Source organism: Zootoca vivipara, chromosome 14 (assembly GCF_963506605.1).
Source record: "Zootoca vivipara chromosome 14, rZooViv1.1, whole genome shotgun sequence".
NCBI lineage: Eukaryota > Metazoa > Chordata > Lepidosauria > Squamata > Lacertidae > Zootoca > Zootoca vivipara.
Window position 1 is genome coordinate 11,299,385 of NC_083289.1, and position 19,874 is coordinate 11,319,258.

The 19,874-nt window shown below is 41.2% G+C and overlaps 1 protein-coding gene across 5 annotated transcripts in view; it reads left to right on the top strand.

The window, feature by feature from the left end:
* The window catches only part of MYO5A (myosin VA), a 115,596-nt gene that overhangs the window by 60,226 nt on the left and 35,496 nt on the right, over window positions 1-19,874 (top strand). For all 5 annotated transcript variants that reach the window (XM_060282746.1, XM_060282747.1, XM_060282748.1 and 2 more), the window contains 12 exons: window positions 14-95; window positions 1,308-1,448; window positions 2,885-3,010; window positions 3,685-3,768; window positions 6,652-6,810; window positions 7,438-7,535; window positions 8,001-8,087; window positions 8,180-8,288; window positions 10,188-10,399; window positions 12,534-12,690; window positions 17,926-18,165; window positions 19,461-19,709. In XM_060282746.1, the coding sequence (XP_060138729.1) occupies window positions 14-95; window positions 1,308-1,448; window positions 2,885-3,010; window positions 3,685-3,768; window positions 6,652-6,810; window positions 7,438-7,535; window positions 8,001-8,087; window positions 8,180-8,288; window positions 10,188-10,399; window positions 12,534-12,690; window positions 17,926-18,165; window positions 19,461-19,709 (1,744 nt within the window). The remainder of the gene's footprint in view (window positions 1-13; window positions 96-1,307; window positions 1,449-2,884; window positions 3,011-3,684; window positions 3,769-6,651; window positions 6,811-7,437; window positions 7,536-8,000; window positions 8,088-8,179; window positions 8,289-10,187; window positions 10,400-12,533; window positions 12,691-17,925; window positions 18,166-19,460; window positions 19,710-19,874) is intronic.

A 19,874-nucleotide genomic window follows, 5' to 3' on the forward strand; every position in this document is an offset into this window, starting at 1 on the left:
GTTTTTTTTCCAGGTTTGAAACCTTTGAGATAAACAGCTTTGAACAGTTCTGTATAAACTATGCTAATGAGAAACTGCAGCAACAGTTCAATATGGTAAGTGAGAAGCAGGTTTTTCTGTGCTTCGACCCACTAATGGTCCATTTTGATAGCTAGATCCTCTGTGTGGCACTGAGCTTCTCTTAAGAGCATGTACTCATCACTTTCCTGGGATAGGTCCTAGTGCCAGTTGGTGGGGTCTACATTTTATCTTTCCCTAATTAGAGTTCTACTTCTTCTTTTTGTTTTGTTTCTCCTACCTTGGTCCTTCTTGAGCGAGATAGTAATTTTAATCAAAATATTCCTTGGGATAGCTGGACAGACACACCAATAAGGTCAACTTGCAAGTTGGATGTCAGCAGCCTGTTAAGCAGTAGACAGGAGTCTCCTGATTAGTAGATTCACTGGTGGGTAATACAGCATATCCCTCACCAATGGGTCAGGGTGAGATGGAGGCAGACTGCAGTCCTTGCCCTTCATCAGATATGCTGGTGGGGCTCCAATATGTAAGACAGCAAACTGCCCATTGCTTATACATCCATCCATCATTTTATTTTATGCCACTTTTCCATAGTTCAAACCATGCTCAAAGTAACTTTCAAGATGAAAAATAATAATAATTGCAATGTAGCAAAAGTAGTCATAAACAATAAAACACCAGAGAGGACACAACCAAGTTGAACAACATTCAACTTGCTATGCTGAAGTCATGCCCACACCACGCCTTTATAACAGGAATCTGGGTGGGGGGGAGCATCATTTGCTGGATCAACATCTTACCTTGCAGAGCCATGTCTGGCAAGCTGCTGTGCCTTCAACCCTTGCCTTGCTTGTGTCATGTACTGATTTGAGCATTAAAGTTTTTGGCAGAAAACCTATTCCGATCCCTTCATCTAGTGAGAGCCAGGACAGTTCCCTCACTATCATTTGTTATTTAGTTTTGTATAGATTTTATACTTAGTATTTGGGAAACTTTAGGTGCTTTACAAATTATGTGGTGATTATGATATTGATGAGAAGGATAAAAGCTTGGGGCATTGTCTATTTCTAAGCTTCTTATTCTGTCTACCTCATTTTATAATTTCCTTGCTGCTTTTCCCATACTAAAAGACATATTAATTTTGAACACGTTATACAGATTCATTTGTCCACTTTGATGTGTACTTAGTAAATGGTGGGTTCAAGTTTAATTTGTGTGCAATTTAGTTAAATGTATTGGGAAGAAAACAATGAACTTTCTCTATTTACTGCTTCCCCTTCCTCTTATAGCATGTCTTTAAACTGGAGCAAGAAGAATATATGAGGGAACAAATTCCTTGGACCTTGATTGATTTCTATGACAATCAGCCCTGCATTAACCTCATAGAGGCCAAACTGGGTATTTTGGATTTGCTAGATGAAGAGTGTAAGGTAGGAGTTCAACAGATCTATTGGTTTCCAGCTTCCACTGTTGACTGTTAGTGCATTTTTTGTTGTTGTTGTTTAGTCGTGTCCGACTCTTCGTGACCCCATGGACCATAGCACGCCAGGCACTCCTGTCTTGCACTGCCTCCCGCAGTTTGGTCAAACTCATGTTCGTAGTAGAGTGCATAACACTCTACTAAAACGTGTCGTAGACTTTATATAAAATTTATACAGTTTGAGTACTCCTGTTTTGCTCTTCCTTTCCTTCGACTGGGAGCAACAAACCATAAATCTTGGCTTAGCATGATGCCAGAAACAGCACTTCTGTTTTGATTCTCTCCAAACCATGACATCAAGCCAATGTACCACACACCTTGGTTTAGTGTAGCGTGCAAAGAATGGGTTATATCCAACTTAAGTCCTACTCATTGCAGACCCACTGAAAGGAATGAATCTGAGTTGGCTGCATCCATTAAGTTGTGTTCTTTTATTTCAGTGGATCTGCTCTGAGTAGGACTAATGTTAGATACTGCCCTGTGAATGCTGTTTTGAGGTGAAGGAAGAGAGAGGATCTCTGCCATGTCAATGTTCCTATGTGTTCCTGTTAAGCCATTATTTGTTTGAAACTATTATTTTCATCTAGACTCAAAGCATGCCAATGTGTATAGGGGTCTTAGATTACAAGACTATAAATCAGGCATCCCCAAACTGCGGCCCTCCAGATGTTTTGGCCTACAACTCCCATGATCCCTAGCTAGCAGGACCAGTGGTGGGGGAAGATGGGAATTGTAGTCCAAAACATCTGGAGGGCTGAAGTTTGGGGATGCCTGCTATAAATGCTCTCTCTTAGGAGAATGCCCCTTGTGGGGCTTATTTGTGAGTAAATGTTGAAGATTGGATGAAAGCTCTTTTAGGCACACAAGCATAGCCCCTGTGGGGCAGGGACAGTGTCCAGTTTTCACATCATGTTGAGCATCTAAATTTGATTACCAGTTCCCCCCCCCTCTGAATTATAGTCCCCACCCCCTCATACCGCAGCTTTTGTCCCCTTGCTCATATGGATAAGAAAGGTAGTGTGTGAATCAGTCCAGCCTCAACCACTTCTTGAGGGGCATAATTATTTTCTATTTTGTTATTTTTATTGGAGCCTATCCCCAAAACAAGACTGGGCGTGGGTAACTCCTATGAATATGTAAAGTGGTATACAAATGAGATATTTAAAGGAGTATTCTTAGAAACTGATGGCCCATACATTTGTGGCCAACAATATTGTGAGCCATTAACTGCATCCTGTTTCTTTGAGTGGCTCAAATTTAGGTGAATTTAAAATGCCAAAACAACATTTTCCATTTCAGTTGTAGACTGGCTTTCCTTGTTTCACTTTTTCATAATAAATCAGGATGGTTAAAATTTACCTGTTCTTTTATCTCTCCGTTTGCTAGATGCCTAAAGGTTCGGATAATAGTTGGGCCCAGAAATTGTACAATACTCACTTGAACAAGTCTGTTCTCTTTGAAAAACCCCGTATGTCAAACAAAGCATTTATCATCCAACACTTTGCAGATAAGGTAAGGGTTTCTGTGTTCTGCCTGATTTGGTAAACGTATTTGCCTGTGATGTTCTTGCACTTATCCATTCTTGAGTAATCGGTTTTTTCTGTATGATCCACAGCCCCAGACACTGAGATAACTAAAATAACTTTGGTTCTTACATGGGCTTAACAGGATGCTGCTAGTGAACTATTTCTAGCTATATTTAAAAATGTCCTGTGGGCTTTTTTTAGTAGCAGTTCATTGAAGGATTTTAAATTTGAGATTGAGCCAGCCAATCTTTTAGTGACTGAGTAACAAATTAAGACACTTCAGGTGGTGATCTTTAATTTGTTCACAGTGTGGCTTCCAGGTTAATTACATGCAAATTTGTTTCTGGATAGATGTATTCAGCTGTAGCCTGTTTTCACATAGCATGGTCTATTCACAAAGTGCGTTGGAAATATATTGGTGAAGTTTGCCTTTGTGTATGTTAAGACATAGGAAAGTGATATACTCAAGTCTCAGAATTACCATTCTCTGCTTTTGAGTGCATTAAAGGTGTAAAATATCACAGTAGCAAGAACAGTGATTTTTAATACATATTTTTTTCTAGATTCAGAGGTTGCAGGATGTATTTTTGCTTAGATATGGTAAGCCTTCTGAATTTTCATTTTTTTTGTCTTGTAAAATTAGATATTTTGTACTTCCAGGTGGAGTACCAGTGTGAAGGGTTTTTGGAAAAAAACAAAGATACTGTCTATGAAGAGCAGATCAAAGTTCTAAAATCAAGTAAGGTTAGTATTGAGATTCCCCCCTCCCCAGTACTAAAGGTTGAGTTCCAGATGATTTTAGCCCACTTACATTAGATATTAATTTTATTCATTGATTTGACTCGGAGTAACATTGAATCCCCTCTCCCTCGAAACTAGAGTCTGTCTGCTGATTTGTGCCTCGTGACTTGCCATTTGTACTTTATATCTTCAACCGAAAAGCCTGTTTTTAAATTTATTACTTGAACTTTGTGTAATCAAGTCTAATTGCCCTCTGAATTGAACAACATACCTTCTAGTTGTTAAAACAATGTAACTTTAAGAACTGCTGCATTTGCTTGTTTTCTGCTACTCTTCTCTTCCCTTCCCTTTTTCCATTTGTGTCATAGCTTTTAAAATCGTAAGCATGTGGGCAGGGACTGTCTTACTTTTCAATCTGTGTATGACACTTAGAAAATGTTAGGCACTTCATAGATGATTGATGACGGTGATAATTGATGAAGGTATGCTGTTTCTAAAGGTAGTTGTACCAAGTGTGTTTAACATTTGCATTTTAAAATATGTGTACAAAAGCAATTTGACTTTGGTAATGCAGGCTGTAATCCTATGCACACATATTAGGGAGCAACTATTTAAGTGGCTCCCTAATATTTAAACCTTTTTTTAGGATTGTGTTTACAGAAATGTCACAATGAGTAGGCGATTATTCATGTTTGGCTGTATGTATTCATTTTTTTTTATTTATAATCTCTCTGCCTTGTTTTTCACCATACATCTTCCCCAGAAGGTAATCCTAAAACCTAATGCATTGCTAAAATATTTGAATTCCTAAGGTGTGTCCAGACCAGCAGTATATATGTAGTTCTGCATTTATTTATTTTAAGCAAGGTGATACAGGCTGAGTGCCATCCTCTTTATTCCTATTTAGTACTGCATTTCTGGATTTCCCCCATATGAAAATATTTACCTTTCCTTGGACAGGTCTGGACAACCAAAACATTCTGCCTCCTTCTTTGCCATTGTCCTGCTTCATCTGCCATTATCAGAATGTTTTTCTTTAAGCAGAAGTTATGGTGAACTTGCACCCATTCACCTAGAACTGCTTATTTCTTAGAGCAGAAGCCAAAGGCATCTCTACCCGAGAGCAAGAGATTAAAGAAAATGCAATTAAATGCTACAAAAGTGCTAGTCTGGATGCAGTCTTGGGCTGCCATCCTGCATGTTAAGTGTGCGCAAGGCCCTTTGACTTCAGTTGGGCTGCACTTGAACTGTCTACACTTTTGCTGCAGGTGTGGCACAACAGCAGGTGTGGGAAATTTTGGCCCTCTAGTGGTTGCTGAGCTACAGCTCCCATCATCTCCAGTTGTTTGCTTCACTTTCTGGTATTAATGGGAACAGCAGTTCAACCACGTCTGGAGGGCCAATGGTTTCTTACACCCAGGGGCGGAGGAAGGGGGGGGCGGCTTACCCCGGGTGTCATCACTGAGGGGGTGACTCCCAAGCTTACCCTAAGCCGTTGGGGGAAGGGGCAGAGTTGCGCTGCCTTGCCAGCTGCCTTCCCCCCTTCCCCCTTGGTTTTGACAGCTCGGGGGAGGCTTGGGAGTCATGAACGGGCGGCGCGCCGTTGCCCCCCATTCCCGGGCTGCTGTGGCTCCCTCCCCCCCACCCAGGAAGCATCCTGCCCCCCCACCCAGGAAGCATCCAGCCATGGGCGGCTCGCTCCACCCTCCATGGATGGCTTGCTCTGCCCCCATGGACATCTTGCCCCCTGGGACGCTTGCCGTGGCACCCCCCCCAGGATGCCCGCCTCTCCCCCTGGAACGCTTGCCCTGCCCCATGGCCCCGCCCCGGGTGCACACCATTTGCACCGCTCCGGGTGCCAGTGTAGCTAGCTACGCCTCTGCCTACACCTGCGCTATAGCAATGTGAAACAGACAGTTGTGCAAGTGAAAATGGTCCTATTGGCAAGCACAGGGCAAACAACCTTCCCTGAATGGAGTTATATTGACTAACGGTAGGTTTTTTAAAAAAGAAAAGAAAAGAAAACTGAGCTCTAATCCCTGCTTGCTTGCATTCCTTTCTTATTGTCATTTGGCTTTAAATGGAAAGATATGTTCTATTTTGACTGCTAGCAACTCGGCTGCAATATTGCTTGACCTGGGGTGTGAGCATTGGTTTGTTTCCTCTAAACACACAAGTTTTCGTTGGCCTGTTCTGCAGTCTTTTGCTATTCGGTTCCTCCTCAATCTCCTTCAGTTATGGAATGCTATCCCATGCTAGAGTGATGGACCCATTATTTCCCATAGACTGCAATGAAAGGGATATATGCCCCACTGCCCAGAAGTGGGGGAAATTGGAATATCAAATTTGACAGCTTTAGGACTGTGCAGTTAAGCGTCACTGTAGCACCACTCCTGGCTATAACAATTTCAGCACATTGCATCAGTGGTGATGCCTCTGGTTTTTTTTTGTGGGCTGCGTGATGCCTCACTTGCTATTTTATGCCCACCCAGTAACTCTGTAGCCTGGTGAAAACATAATGTTCCTGACTTCTAAATCATACTTGAGGTTTGATATGTTGCATCATTTCCAGGCACTTGAAATCAAGTAAATGCAACTGGATCAGAATCAGAAGCTTTCATTTTGAGATTTGATAAATTTTAGAGGAAGCAATTAACAAATGGAATCAAATAAATAAACTGTTTCCATTAGCATGTTTCGTTAAACTTTTCATTCCTTACATAAGTTTTCAAATTGGCAGCTGGAAAGTGGTAACGCTTCAGAAGTGCTATGATAAGCTCCCCTTCCTATTTGCTTTTGGTTCTCCCTTTTTATTGCATTTCCCTTGGGAAAGCCCTTCTCTTTCTAATATAGAGGTGCGCTTTTTATCCCCTGTTTCTGAACCAGTTTAAGATGCTGCCTGAGCTCTTTCGGGATGAGAAGCCCATCAGCCCCACTACAGCAACACCTTCAGGCCGTACGCCATTGTCTCGTGCGGCTGTAAAACCATCAAAGTCTAAAACGGCCCAAACAAGCAAGGAACATAAGAAAACAGTGGGCCATCAGGTGGGTGAATTTTGTTGCTATGCTATTCATTCAGGGATATCCCATCTGATAACAGGGCAGGAAGAGAGAAGAGTCACTGTAAGAGTTTGTGGAGAAATGCTATTGACCTTCTAAAAATAAAAGAGAGAGCTTTGTGGGTTATTAGCCAGTACAAGCACACACACTGAATTCTCATAAAAAACCAAAAATATTAAGAATCAGGGTGTATGACTTTCTGGAATATTGAAGTAAACTCTGAGCAAATCTATCCAATCAATATGAAAGATGCAGATAACCTTTTTTTTTTTGTAAATGGATAGTATTACATTATTCATACATTTTGTTAAATAAATTAGTAAATATTGATGTTTTAAAATCTAGTTTTAGTTTACTGCTTATTTTAATTGTTTTTAATTACTACTTTTCTGTTTGTATCAATAATAGTATTATTCCTTGTAAAGTATATAAATTTCTTTAAATAATAAATACAAAGAAAAATATTAGTGGCGTGACTTTTCTTTGCCGGATATGTTCTTAGATATTGTTGGGCTGAGAAGGTTCGACTTGCAGAATTTGCTCAAAAATCAGATTGCTTCTGTGTCTTTTTTTTCCTTTGGCAATTTCTCCCTTTTGATTTCTTTCCTATAGTTCAGAAATTCTCTGCATCTTCTGATGGAGACCCTTAATGCCACAACTCCTCATTACGTACGGTGTATTAAGCCAAATGATTTCAAGTTCCCATTTATGTAAGTTGTTTTGCTCATAGCATCTAATATGCAGTACTTGCTGCTCAAGATTACAGAGAGAAAACCTATATATTTTCTTTGCTACTTGTTTTGGATGAAATAGGAAGGCTTCATGTGCTTGCTCATTTCATTAGATTCAGCTAAATGTTATCCTCTTAAACATTAAAGCTGTTTCCCATGTTATGATGAAACATGGGAAGGGTATATATTCCATGAGTACATTTCGGACACATTGAAGAAGAAAATCCGGAAGCTACTTGCAGATTGGCCAAGATATAACTAGGAATCCTCTTTTGTATTTTGATTTTTCATATCACGCGACTTGTGGGAGTACTTTTTGGCAAGTAAACATTACAACATATTAAAGAGAAAACACAAGCATTAAGGCAACCGTACAGTTGTGGGAAACACCTGTAGAACCGTATCAAAGTTTCTGCCTCAAATTAGCAATGTTTTCATCTCTAGGTTTGATGAAAAGCGGACCGTGCAGCAGCTCAGAGCTTGTGGTGTGCTGGAAACAATTCGAATCAGTGCAGCTGGCTTCCCTTCCAGGTGAGCCTGCTGGTATTGTGATGTTTTGCTTGAATACAATATATACACAGATAACTTTTTGTTTGTCTAACTCTGCTGCTTCTTGAAACCAGGTGGACCTATCAAGAATTTTTCAGTCGCTATCGTGTGCTGATGAAGCAGAAAGACGTCCTCAATGACAGGAAGCAGACATGTAAAAATGTCCTGGAGAAACTTATTCTGGTACAGTAGTAGACTATGGTGCTTATTGTCTGTAAAGCTTGCTGAGCTCGCAAAATTATTAGGGTGTTGGTTGGATCCATTTCATTTAATAGAATAAACATGCTAGTGGCTGAGTGCCGTAGGGCAACAAAATAAGCCCCATATGGCTTTGCAAAGATGACTTCTTCCCTTTGGTTGAGCAAAGATGGCTTCCACTCCTTGTTTGAGCTTTCCCCTACACAGTATCCATATTGGCTTTCCATTTAAATCAACACTCATGGCAGCTTTCTTTCTTTAAGATTCTTATAGTCCACTTTTCAGGCTTAATGGTACCAGTACACCTATTATTTCGGAAATTTTCTTTGTTACCTCTTCTCAGATTTGTACATGAGATTATTCTTGAGTAGCCCTCTGGTGGCGGTTCAGGGAAGGAGCAGCTACCAGGAGCGAGATGATGGACAGCTCTCTTGGCTGTTCCACCTTTGCTCTCGCCTTTCCCATAGGGCAAGGGAGCCGTCAGATGGCCCTGGACAGTTGAGAACATTGTTCTTTTGGTGAATACCTTCAAGCACTGTAAATAACACTGCCCAGGATTTTCTTGGCATATTAAAGTAGCCTTTGGGGTTCAGAATAAAGTCCACAGTCCATGTATTATTTTCCTTTCAAATCTCACAATGTTTTAATTACTTTACTTTTACATGGCTGGCTACAAGCTAAAAACGACAGGATTTTATACAATTTTGCTCCTTTTGTTTAACCTGATTTTCATCATGCCCTTTCATGTTGTATAGCAGGGGAGACACCCCCCCCCCAAAGGGATTTTTGTGACTCCCAAGGCTCCCCTATTGTCATTTAAATAATAATAATAATTAAAAATAGTTTTTTTAAAGCATTCCCATGGGTCTCCTGCCTTGATCTCATGATTCCAAAAGGTTTTTGCGGCTCTCCAACCAGAGGCGTAGCAAGCCCAGGTGGTACCTGGTGCGGAATTTTTTTTGTCACCCCCCCCCATGTCTCTGTCTCTGGTGAAAAGTGAAAAACATGAATTGCAAAAAAACCTAGAGCTTACAAAACAAAACTGACTTCAGATATGAAATCAGCATTGAAAGAACATATAAGAACAGTGGGGGGCGCCGAGTGTCACCCCCCCAGGGTGGCACCCGGGGTGACCCGCCCCATCACCCCCCCTTGCTATGCCACTGCCTCCAACTCCTCTTCCCGTTTGTCTATTTAAAAAAAAAGAAAAGAAAGCAATTTACTGAATTTCATAATTAACAATTAAAACAATGTAAATCAGTGTAGGCTAGCTGGTGAGAAAGTCTTTTGGGAGGCAACCTTGAGGATCTCGCCACACCTACTTTAAACTTTAGCCACTCCCACTTTGACATGTAAGGTGAAAAGGTAAAGGACCCCTGGACAGTTAAGTCCCGTCAAAGGCGCCTATGGGGTTGCAGCACACATCTCGCTTTCAGGCCGAGGGAGCAGACAACTTTCCGGGTCATGTGGCCAGCATGACTAAACCGCTTCTGGTCCAACAGAACACTGTGACAGAAACCAGAGCACATGGAAATGCCATTTTCCTTCCCGCCGCTGCGATACCTATTTATCTACTTGCCCTGGCATGCTTTCAAACTGCTAGGTTGGCAGGAGCTGAGACAGAGCAACAGGAGCTCACCCCATAGTGTGGATTCGAACCACTGACCTGATTGGCAAGCCCAAGAGGCTCAGTGGTTTAGACCACAGCGCCACCCGCTTCCGTGACTCCCAGGGGTTAATGTGTCCCTTTGTCTCAAAAGATTAGCCACCGCTGATTTAGAGGATGCCTGTTGCCTCTTTACCAATTCTGCTGTCATTGAGTCTTGTATTATTAATCCTTTATCATTTTCGGTCTGGCTGATTGTACATTTCTTCTGAAAACAGGATCAGGATAAGTACCAGTTTGGGAAGACAAAAATATTTTTCCGGGCTGGTCAGGTAGCTTACTTGGAAAAAATAAGGGCCGATAAACTGAGAGTTGCATGCATCCGCATTCAAAAGACCATCAGAGGATGGTTGTTGCGGAAGAAGTACCTGCGCATGAGGAAGGCAGCCATCACCATTCAGAGATATGTCCGAGGGTACCAGGCAAGATGGTAAGCTGACCCCTGAGAAAAAGCTTGGGTTGCTTTAAACATAAAACTCAACTGTACCTTCTGTTTTTCCTGTACAGTGGTACCTTGGTTCTCAAACTTAATCTGTTCCAAAAGTCCATTCCAAAACCAAAGCGTTCCAAAACTAAGGCACGTTTTCCCATAGAAAGTAATGCAAAATGGATTAATCCATTCCACACTTTTAAAAACAACCCCCTAAAACAGCAATTTAACATGAATTTTTGCTATCTATCGAGACCATTGACTCATAAAATGAAAGCAATAAACAGTGTACAGTGGTGCCTCGCTTAACGAATGCCCTGCTTAACGAAATTTCCGCTTAACGAAAGGATTTTTCGAGCGGAGCTTGCCTCGCTAGACGAATGCGTTTTACGAAAAATTCGTCTAGTGAATCACGGTTTCCCATAGGAATGCATTGAAATTCAATTAATGCGTTCCTATGGGCAAAAAAAATTCAAAAAAAATTCAATGCATTCCTATGGGATTCGCTAGACGAATTTTTCGCTATAAGAAAAGACCCGTGGAATGAATTAATTTCGTCTAGCGAGGCACCACTGTACTGCAGTCACACAATCAATCAACCAGTCGCTGAACTGGGTTCCACACAGTTGCAAAAACAAAAACGAAAAGAGCCACAAAAACAAAACCGCAAAATAAATAGCAAAAATAGACCTCAGTGTAACACTCAAAACGGAAATGTGACACTCAAATTGGAAGCATGGCACTCAAAACAGAGCACATTCAGCTTCCAAAAAAAGTTCGCAAGCCGGAACACTTCCGGGTTTGCAGTGTTTGGGTTCCAAGTTGTTTGAGTACCAAGGCATTGAGAACCAAGGTACCACTGTACTGATCATTATGTTATAAGACCCAACTTGATAAACTTACTATTTTGCTTTCTGCCTCTGATTGCAAGGGGTGTATATCATATATCCACTGGACTATAATAGTGTCTAGTGAGCTACATTTGGCTTGGTGGGTCACAGGTTAACTGAGCGTGATGATGTAGATTGTAAAGAACAGATCATGGAGGATGCATATCCATGACCACCAGCATGTCAAGTGGGGCCTGCAAGAAAATGTTAAGTGCTACTGTTGAGGATTCCAGTTATTCAGTTTCCCTCCTTTGTCAGTCAACATTTTACGCTCGCTGAGTATGCTCCAGCTCCTGCCCCCAACAGATTACAAGTCTTGGGGTTCCCTCAAGCCTTCTGATGGTGCTGTTTTGGCTAAGGACAATCCACACTTGAAGAACCAAGCTCGTGTATGATGATAGCTATATGCATTATGCAGGTCTCACTTGCCTATGTGCAGCCTCCAGTATAGAGGCAGTATGCCACTGAATACCAGTTGCTGGGGAGCATCAATAGGAGGGTCTGTTGCCTTGAAGCTCTGCTTTTGGGTTTCCCAAAGGCATTTGTTTGGCAAGGATCCTGTTATTGGAACATAGCTCCTGCTTTTGTTTTAGTAAATGTTGGTGCTGAAGTTTTTAGGATTCCACAACTGCTTTTGTTGGTCAACAGCATCTGACTTTCTAGAGTAGTTGAACTGAAGGCAGGTTAGAAATATGTAAAAATATGCCGATGTTGGCTTTTCCCTGCAAAGTTATTCTCAGGAATTCAGAGTGACTGGATGCCTGATGTGAATGCGATGCGAACAATCTAGTTATTTAAAGAAAAATTATTTAAACCTCTTGCTAAGGAACATGTATGCTTGTCTTAAATCTTTTAAATGCACTATTGTTTTTGCAAGTTTGGGCATACGAGTATTGGGCTAATGTAACATGGGAAATGCATATCACTGCAAATTTTCAAAAAGGAGTTAGGCCAGCAGTTAATATATGACTGGTGCTCTTGGAGCCTTGCTTTTACAGGTTAGATGTGCCAATGACAATAATTTGGTGCTTTGGTTGCAGTCCTAAACTCAGTAATTAGTGAATAAGGTTACTTGAATTTGGTGGTTTAGCACTGTAATGTAAGCCTGGGGAGAAGTGTCTGATGCTATCGAGTTATCCAAAATTTTACTGTCATTGGGACCTTTGTAATAAAGTGTTAATGTTAAGAGACTACTTTGGAGTTTGTAAATACTGTCTTCTACCCCCTCATTTTTTCTTGGTCAGCCTTGCCACTTTCCTTAGAAGAACAAAAGCTGCCATCATTATTCAGAAATTCCAGCGCATGTATGTTGTCCGCAAGCGATACTGTCACACGCTAGCCGCTACATTGGTTCTCCAGTCATATTTGCGAGGTTATATTGCTAGGAAGAAGTATCAGCAGGTAAGAGAGTCTGTTACTTGACTCCTGCTTTTGTTGTTATTATTATTATTATTATTATTATTATTATTATTATTATTACTGGAATACAGTATGTGGCCGTGTTTCTTTTAGGATGCTATAGAACAGGGGTGGCCAACTCCCTAGAGACTGCAATCTACTTTCAAATTTAAAATCTGGCAGTGAACTACCGCCTTTGGGGGGGGGGGTTCAGCTCAAAGTTGTTGAGCTTTTTTAAGGGAGGGGAAATGCCCCCTTTTTTAGGGGTTCAGCTCAGCTCAGAAGTTGTTGAGCAACAATAGAGGTCGGCACAGGGAGAGGGGGGCGAGGCTGGAAGAGGACCAGCGATCGACCAAAGCCTTGCAGGGATTGACCTGTAGATCGCGATCAATGTGTTCGACGTCCCTGCTATAGAGCATGAAATTTCACAATGTTATTTTTAGAGGTTCATTTCTCAAGACACACACCAATTTCACTGCCAAGGTGTAATTTCTAAAAATACAGGAAGCCACTAGTCCTGATCATGTGCTTCTACTGTGAAATAGTTCTGTGGAAAACTGTGGCTTTGGTATTGTACAGGTAACAACCGTCTTGCATGTGTTCAATATGTGTGCGACTGTGCGTGTCTGCATCGTCGCAACCTAGAAGTGGCTAGAAAAGGAAGCAGGGACAGAGCGGGCTTATGTGCGTTCCGCAAACATTGTTGCCTGCATATCAACTCTGTATATCTGTATCCACATGCTAAAATTATGGGAAGGGTTTGTGGCAAAATACCTGCTTGTGTGATTGCTTACAGGTAGTTGTGGTAAGTGGCTGGAGCTCCCTTATCTGCTAGAACTTCTTGATGCATTGGTATGGAAATACTTATTCTTGGTGCACAAGCTGGACCCTTGAAATGAGTGGAAAAAACAGAGCATACAATAATTCCATTTGTAGCTCTGCTCTCACATGACACTTGAAAGTAGGAATAATATTATATACCAGTAACTGTAGTCATAACTTTAAACTTGTCAAATGTAAAATAATTTGCTTTAAGTTAAAGTTTTCAAAACAGTAGTAATTATTTTGAGAAGCATTGTATTTTAATAAAATAAGTTTAAAAATACATTCCTTCTACCCTGTTTCCCCTATTTTAAGACGTAGTCATAAAATAAGCCATAGCGGGATTTTTAAGCATTCAAGGAATATAAGCCTTACCCCAAAAATAAGACATAGTGATAGGCACAGCAGCAATGCCGACTGCGGCAGGAGGAGGAGGAGGAGGAGGGAAAAAATAAGACATCCCCTGAAAATAAGCCATAATGGTGTTTTTTGTTTTTTTTAAAGGAAAAATAAATTTTTGGAGAAACACAGTAGCGCAAAAAGTAAACCACATCACCAGCTCAGGTGCTTTCTGGCTATGGAATTAAGGATGATTAATCCATTATGTGTCATTTATAAGTTTTAATGTGATGGTTCATTACTGGTTTTGTTTTGGAACATCTGTTTTTGTTAGCCTGTTGCATTTCCTTTGTGGTTATTGTAGTTACCACAGAGCTAGTCAGAACTAACTGTTGGAGGTAATCAATGAAAATTGCACAGTAATTGTATTGGAGCAGAAACATCAGTGCATGACAATAACTATTCCAGTTCACTGTGGTATGATGTGAAGCTGCAGTTAGTCCCAAGAGATATCAATAGTGTTCAGATTTCAAATGGGTCATCAAAGTGATAAGGAAAAGATGAGTCTTAGGCAGGGGTCAGCAACCTTTTTCAGACCATGTGGTGGGCCAGACTATATTTTGAAGGAAAATATGAACGAATTCCAATGCCCCACAAATAACCCAGAGATGCATTTTAAATAAAAGACACATTCTACTCATGTAAAAACACCCATGGGCCTTAGGTTGCCTACCCCTGGTCTTAGGCCAGGAATCCCCAAACTGCGGCCCTCCAGATGTTTTGGACTACAATTCCCATCATCCCTGACCACTGGGTCCTGTTAGCTAGGGATCATGGGAGTTGTAGGCCAAAACATCTGGAGGGCCGCAGTTTGGGGATGCCTGTCTTAGGCTCTGCCTGTACCAAAGGTCTTTGTAACGTTTCTCATCTGTGGTATTTTTGCATTTACTCTCCAAATGCACAAGTAGCAGCATAGGAATTATTGTGAGCTATTATTGGGAAGTTAGTAGCTATTTACCTGGTTACATTCCAGCAGCAAAACTGGGACGTGAATTCAATCAGATCATTATAAGAACTACTGCTTAAACTTCAAGAATTGGTGCCTAACTTTGCTTTATTCCTTTTCCCTCCATGTCCATCCACATTTCCATTTGTGTCATGTATTTTAGATTGTAAACATAGCTGCCAAGTTTTCCCTTTTCTCGCGAGGAAGCCTATTCAGCATGAGGGAATTTCCCTTTAAAAAAGGGAGAACTTGGCAGCTATGTTGTAAACCTGTGGGCAGGTTGTTTTCATTAGTTGTATGTAAGCCACTTTGGGAGCCTTTTTGGCTGAAGAGTGGAGTACAAATGTTCTAAATAAAGCAAATCCCCTATCAGCTGCACTAAAGGTGATGAAAGATTACTTGAGATATTTTCTAGGGGGGCAAAATAGTGCAGACTTTCTAAGGATGTGGCAGAAGACTGGCAGGCAGGCAATCTTCAGATGATGATGAGAAGTGCCTTTTGTATGGCCCGATTCTGCTGTGTGACTAAAAGAATATTTTCAGTTAGGAGGTGAGTGTTGTAATTGGAATGAGCCTTGTAGCAATTATTGTTTCTTTATCCTCTGAAGAATCTTTTACATTGCTAATTATCCTAAATGATACTTTAAAACATCCTTTGAGAAATACTAGCCAAACAAGCAATGAGTGTTTGGTGTCCCAACTTGATGGTTGTGGTGGGTTTCCGTTGCTTTATTGTTTATATCTGCCTCTTCCTTTAAGGAGTTCAAGGCAAGGTCCATTGGGGTTTTTTTCATAATTAATTGAGAGGTCTGGGCCAAGGGCATTTGGTGAGCTTTTTGGCTGAGCAGGTCTTTGAATTCAGGTCTTTCTGGGGGAGGAGAGGGGAGAAAGTCCTGTTGCATTGCAGGAGACCTTGCACTGGCTTCTGCTAGCACACTGGGTTAGCAGAATCTGGCCCTTTGTCTCCTCCAGCTCGATGGACCAGCTTTTGACACCATTTGACTTCTTTGTCCACCCACCTGTCAATTTTGGGTGGCAGGGGTGGGGATACTGCACAAAGCATGGTTGAACTCTTCCTGCTTTAGCTGCATCTCTACGTACCCCACACCTGATCCCACCCACATGTGACGTTGCATTTGGGGCAGGTGGGTGTGGTTTCATGAACGCAGTATTGTGAGCCAATGGGAGACTGGGCAGGCCAGGTTTGGCACATAGGCCATAGTTTCTCACCCCTGCTCTAATCAGAGCCCAATATCCTGATCTCTATGCCTCATTTATGTTTGATTTTCACTTCATTCATATTATTAAAAAATCTGTTATACCCTGATTGATTGATTTCTGAGCCAAAGCCTTCCTCTTTTTTCTTAATCTTTTGAAATGGGCACCGCATAAGGATTACAAGGACACCCCAAGTATGAGAATTGTTACGGAGAAGCAATTTCAGTTGTTTTCTGTGCTTCAAATTGCTGCAGACTTCTGGAACAGTGTCCTCTGCAACTGTAACTTCGTTATATGTGGTTCTGTGAATTTTTCAGACCTGATCCAGATATGTTGGCATATGGTGTCCTGTGACCCGTCAGTTGTGATCCTGTAGTTAAAGATAGTTCCATTAACAAAACTACTTTGTCTGGGGAAGCAATTGCAACAGGTGTCAGTAGCCATTATAAAACTGGTATGTTTAGTGGTCACATGACTGTAATAAGGTGTCTGAAGGAGTTGAATCACCTGCTTCACATATTTTTGGGAGGTTCCTGGAAGAGATGCTGTTGTGGTGTCTGTGAGTTTCACAGGAAGCTACACTGGCTCCAGGTTTACATGTACTATATTGTAAACCACCTGATGCCCTTAGTAAAATGTATAATATTTGAACCATCATTGGATGTACTTGGTTCACTTGTACTACCAGATGTGGATCTGCTATATCTCCTGAATCAAGGTATTTCTAGGACAATTTAAAAGCAGTGGATATAGTTGAAATGTCACTGATAGTGTGTCATATGCATTGTATTGGTTAGTTACATGAAATGATATTAAAACGACTACAGAGTTTAACCATTTTCTGTATTTTTAATCAATATACTGTTGTTAAGAATATCTGCCGTTCTACATCTTTGGAAGTTTCATATAATTATGGATAATTATTTCACTGTTTTTTGGCATCCTTCCTCAACTTGATACCCTCCAGATGTTTTGGATTACAACTCCTGTTGTGTGAATTGTAGTCCAAAACATCTGGAGAGCACCAAGTTGGGGGAAACTGTTTTATGGGAAGAAATACAGAAATCTAAATTGACAAATTTGCCAGTTGAACCTATCAATGTTTTGGTATAAACCAGTTTAGTCTGAGTTCTCTATGACATGTACGTATAGGTTTTTCCTCTATGACACATGATGTAATTTACTAGCGTGGTTAGAGACAACATAAGGAGTTGATCAAGAATTTGCAAACTGTTCATTATGCATCAACAAAAGAACATTAGATTGCGGTTCAAGAACTCTTAAACTAAAATAATCGTCAAAAGCGATTAATGTATTATGATGGTTATAAGCTTTGGGGCTCTGCTGTGGGAAGTGCCTGGCATTGCCCAAAGGAAGAGTATTGAAATACTCTACCTCCAAATCAAATTTGTGTGAGAGTCCACCAGGAGAAGGGAATATTGTGGAACAGTTTCACATGATTTGCTAAACCCTAATCTATGGAGCAGTTAATATTATCCAGAGTTCGAAAAATCCAGATCCTTTTGATGACCCATAGTTAAGTAAGAGTGTGGCATACATTTTGTGTGTGTGTGTGTGTGTGTGTGTGTGTGTGTGTGTGTGTGTGTGTAGGCACATGCACATATTTGTAACATCATATAAGGAATCTGCACTGTAGATTGCTGGAACATACTGGTAGTCAGCTTTCCATGTACCAAACAGGCAGTAGTATATTACTTTATTCATTGGCTTCAATTATCTTTATTTTTAAGTTTACTAGTCACAGTTCATTGTATCAGTTAATTATCCCTGTTGACAGTGTCTGAAGAACAGTACAAAGCCCCTCATTGTGTGTGTGTGTTTTTAATATGCAGATGCTTCGTGGGCACAAGGCCACCATTATACAGAAACATGTGCGTGGTTGGCTGGCTCGCGTGCGGTACCACAGATCTTTGGAGGCAATTCTCTATCTCCAATGCTGCTTCCGGCGCATGATGGCTAAGAGAGAGCTGAAGAAGCTGAAGATAGAGGCACGCTCTGTGGAACACTACAAGAAACTCAACGTTGGCATGGAGAACAAGATCATGCAGCTGCAACGTAGAATTGATGAGCAGGTATAGTGACATGTCTGTGGGTTGGATGGCTAGAAGCTTACATCATCTGCATTTTGAAATAAGGGCTGTTTGGAGTACTATATAAGCTGCTTTGGATACTCTTGTAGAAAAGCAGAGTATCCACATCAACTGACAATTGAACTGAACTCCTTCATTCTAGCAGAAGAATGGGGAACTTGGAGCCCTCCAGATGTTGTTGGACTCCACCTCCCATCATTATTGGCCATTGGCCATGCTGCCTGGGGCTGATGGGAGTTGCAGTCCAGCATCACCTGAAGGGGCACAGGTTGTCCATCCCAGCTTTAGCAAGTAAGAGAGCAATCAGATGCAGATTTCGCAAGTGATATCTAACTAGATTACACCATAAAAACAACATGTATGGTGCAAAAATGGTATGTTTTCCCATTTCCACGATAAAATTCGCACTGCCCGAAACATCATGCAGATTGAAATGTGGTCATCCTTCAAAATTCTCATTATTTTGCAATGCAGTTCTCCAACCAGTTAATACAGTATGTCCAAAAAAACATATTATAGGAAAAGTGTGCACAAAAATGCATTATATTAGGGGAAATTGCTTGCAAAAATTAATATATCTGGCAAAATTGCATATAATAATTACATTAAAACCTTGCAGTAAAATGCTTATGAAATTGCAGAAGGGCTTTTGGGAAAAGAAAAAAAAAAGCAAACTGATGTGAAAATGAGAATTTAAGATTGAAAAATGAAAAACTGAGGGAAACAGACAATAACTGATTTGCCTGTCCCTACTTACAACAGCGCGGGTGGCGCTGTGGGTTAAACCACTGAGCCTAGGGCTTGCCGATCGGAAGGTCGCTGGTTCGAATCCCTGCAACGGGGATAGCTCCTGTTGCTCGGTCCCAGCTCCTGCCAACCTAGCAGTTCGAAAGCATGTCAAAGTGCAAGTAGATATATAGGTACCGCTACAGCGGGAAGGTAAATGGCGTTTCCGTGTGCTGCTCTGGTTCGCCAGAAGCGGCTTTGTCATGCTGGCCACATGACCTGGAAGCTGTACGCCGGCTCCCTTGGCCAATCACGCGAGATGAGCACCGCAACCCCAGAATCTGTCACGACTGGACCTAATGGTCAGGGGTCCCTTTCCCTCTACCTTTTACTTAGAACAGACATTTTCATTGTGTGATGTTGTGCACATTCTGTGGATAGCTGAGAAATGATGATAAATAACACATCTTTTCCTAGCATGAAAACTTAATGTTAAACTGAAATGCATTGCAAACATTGATCTCTATCAATTTTTTTTTTGCTTTATGCAGACCAAAGACTCCAAATCCCTAATTGAGAAACTAAGTACTCTGGAGGCAGCATACACGTCTGAGACAGAGAAGCTAAAGAATGATGTAGAACGCCTTAAAATGAGTGAAGAAGAGGCCAAGAATGCCACCAACCGTGTCCTTAGCCTTCAAGAGGAGATCGGCAAGCTCAGAAAGGAACTGCACCAAACACAGACTGAGAAGAAGACGATTGAGGAAGAGGCAGAAATATACAAACAAGAAACAGACCAGGTGAGTACATTGTGCTCTGCATCACAGAACTTTAGGAACAACCTGAAGGCACATTTGTGCATAATCATAAGCCCAGACATATGTAAGATACCTAGGGCTGCATCCTTTATTGATGTTGCATGATAGGTTGGTCTTGGACTCCCTGACCAGATGTAAATGGAGTTA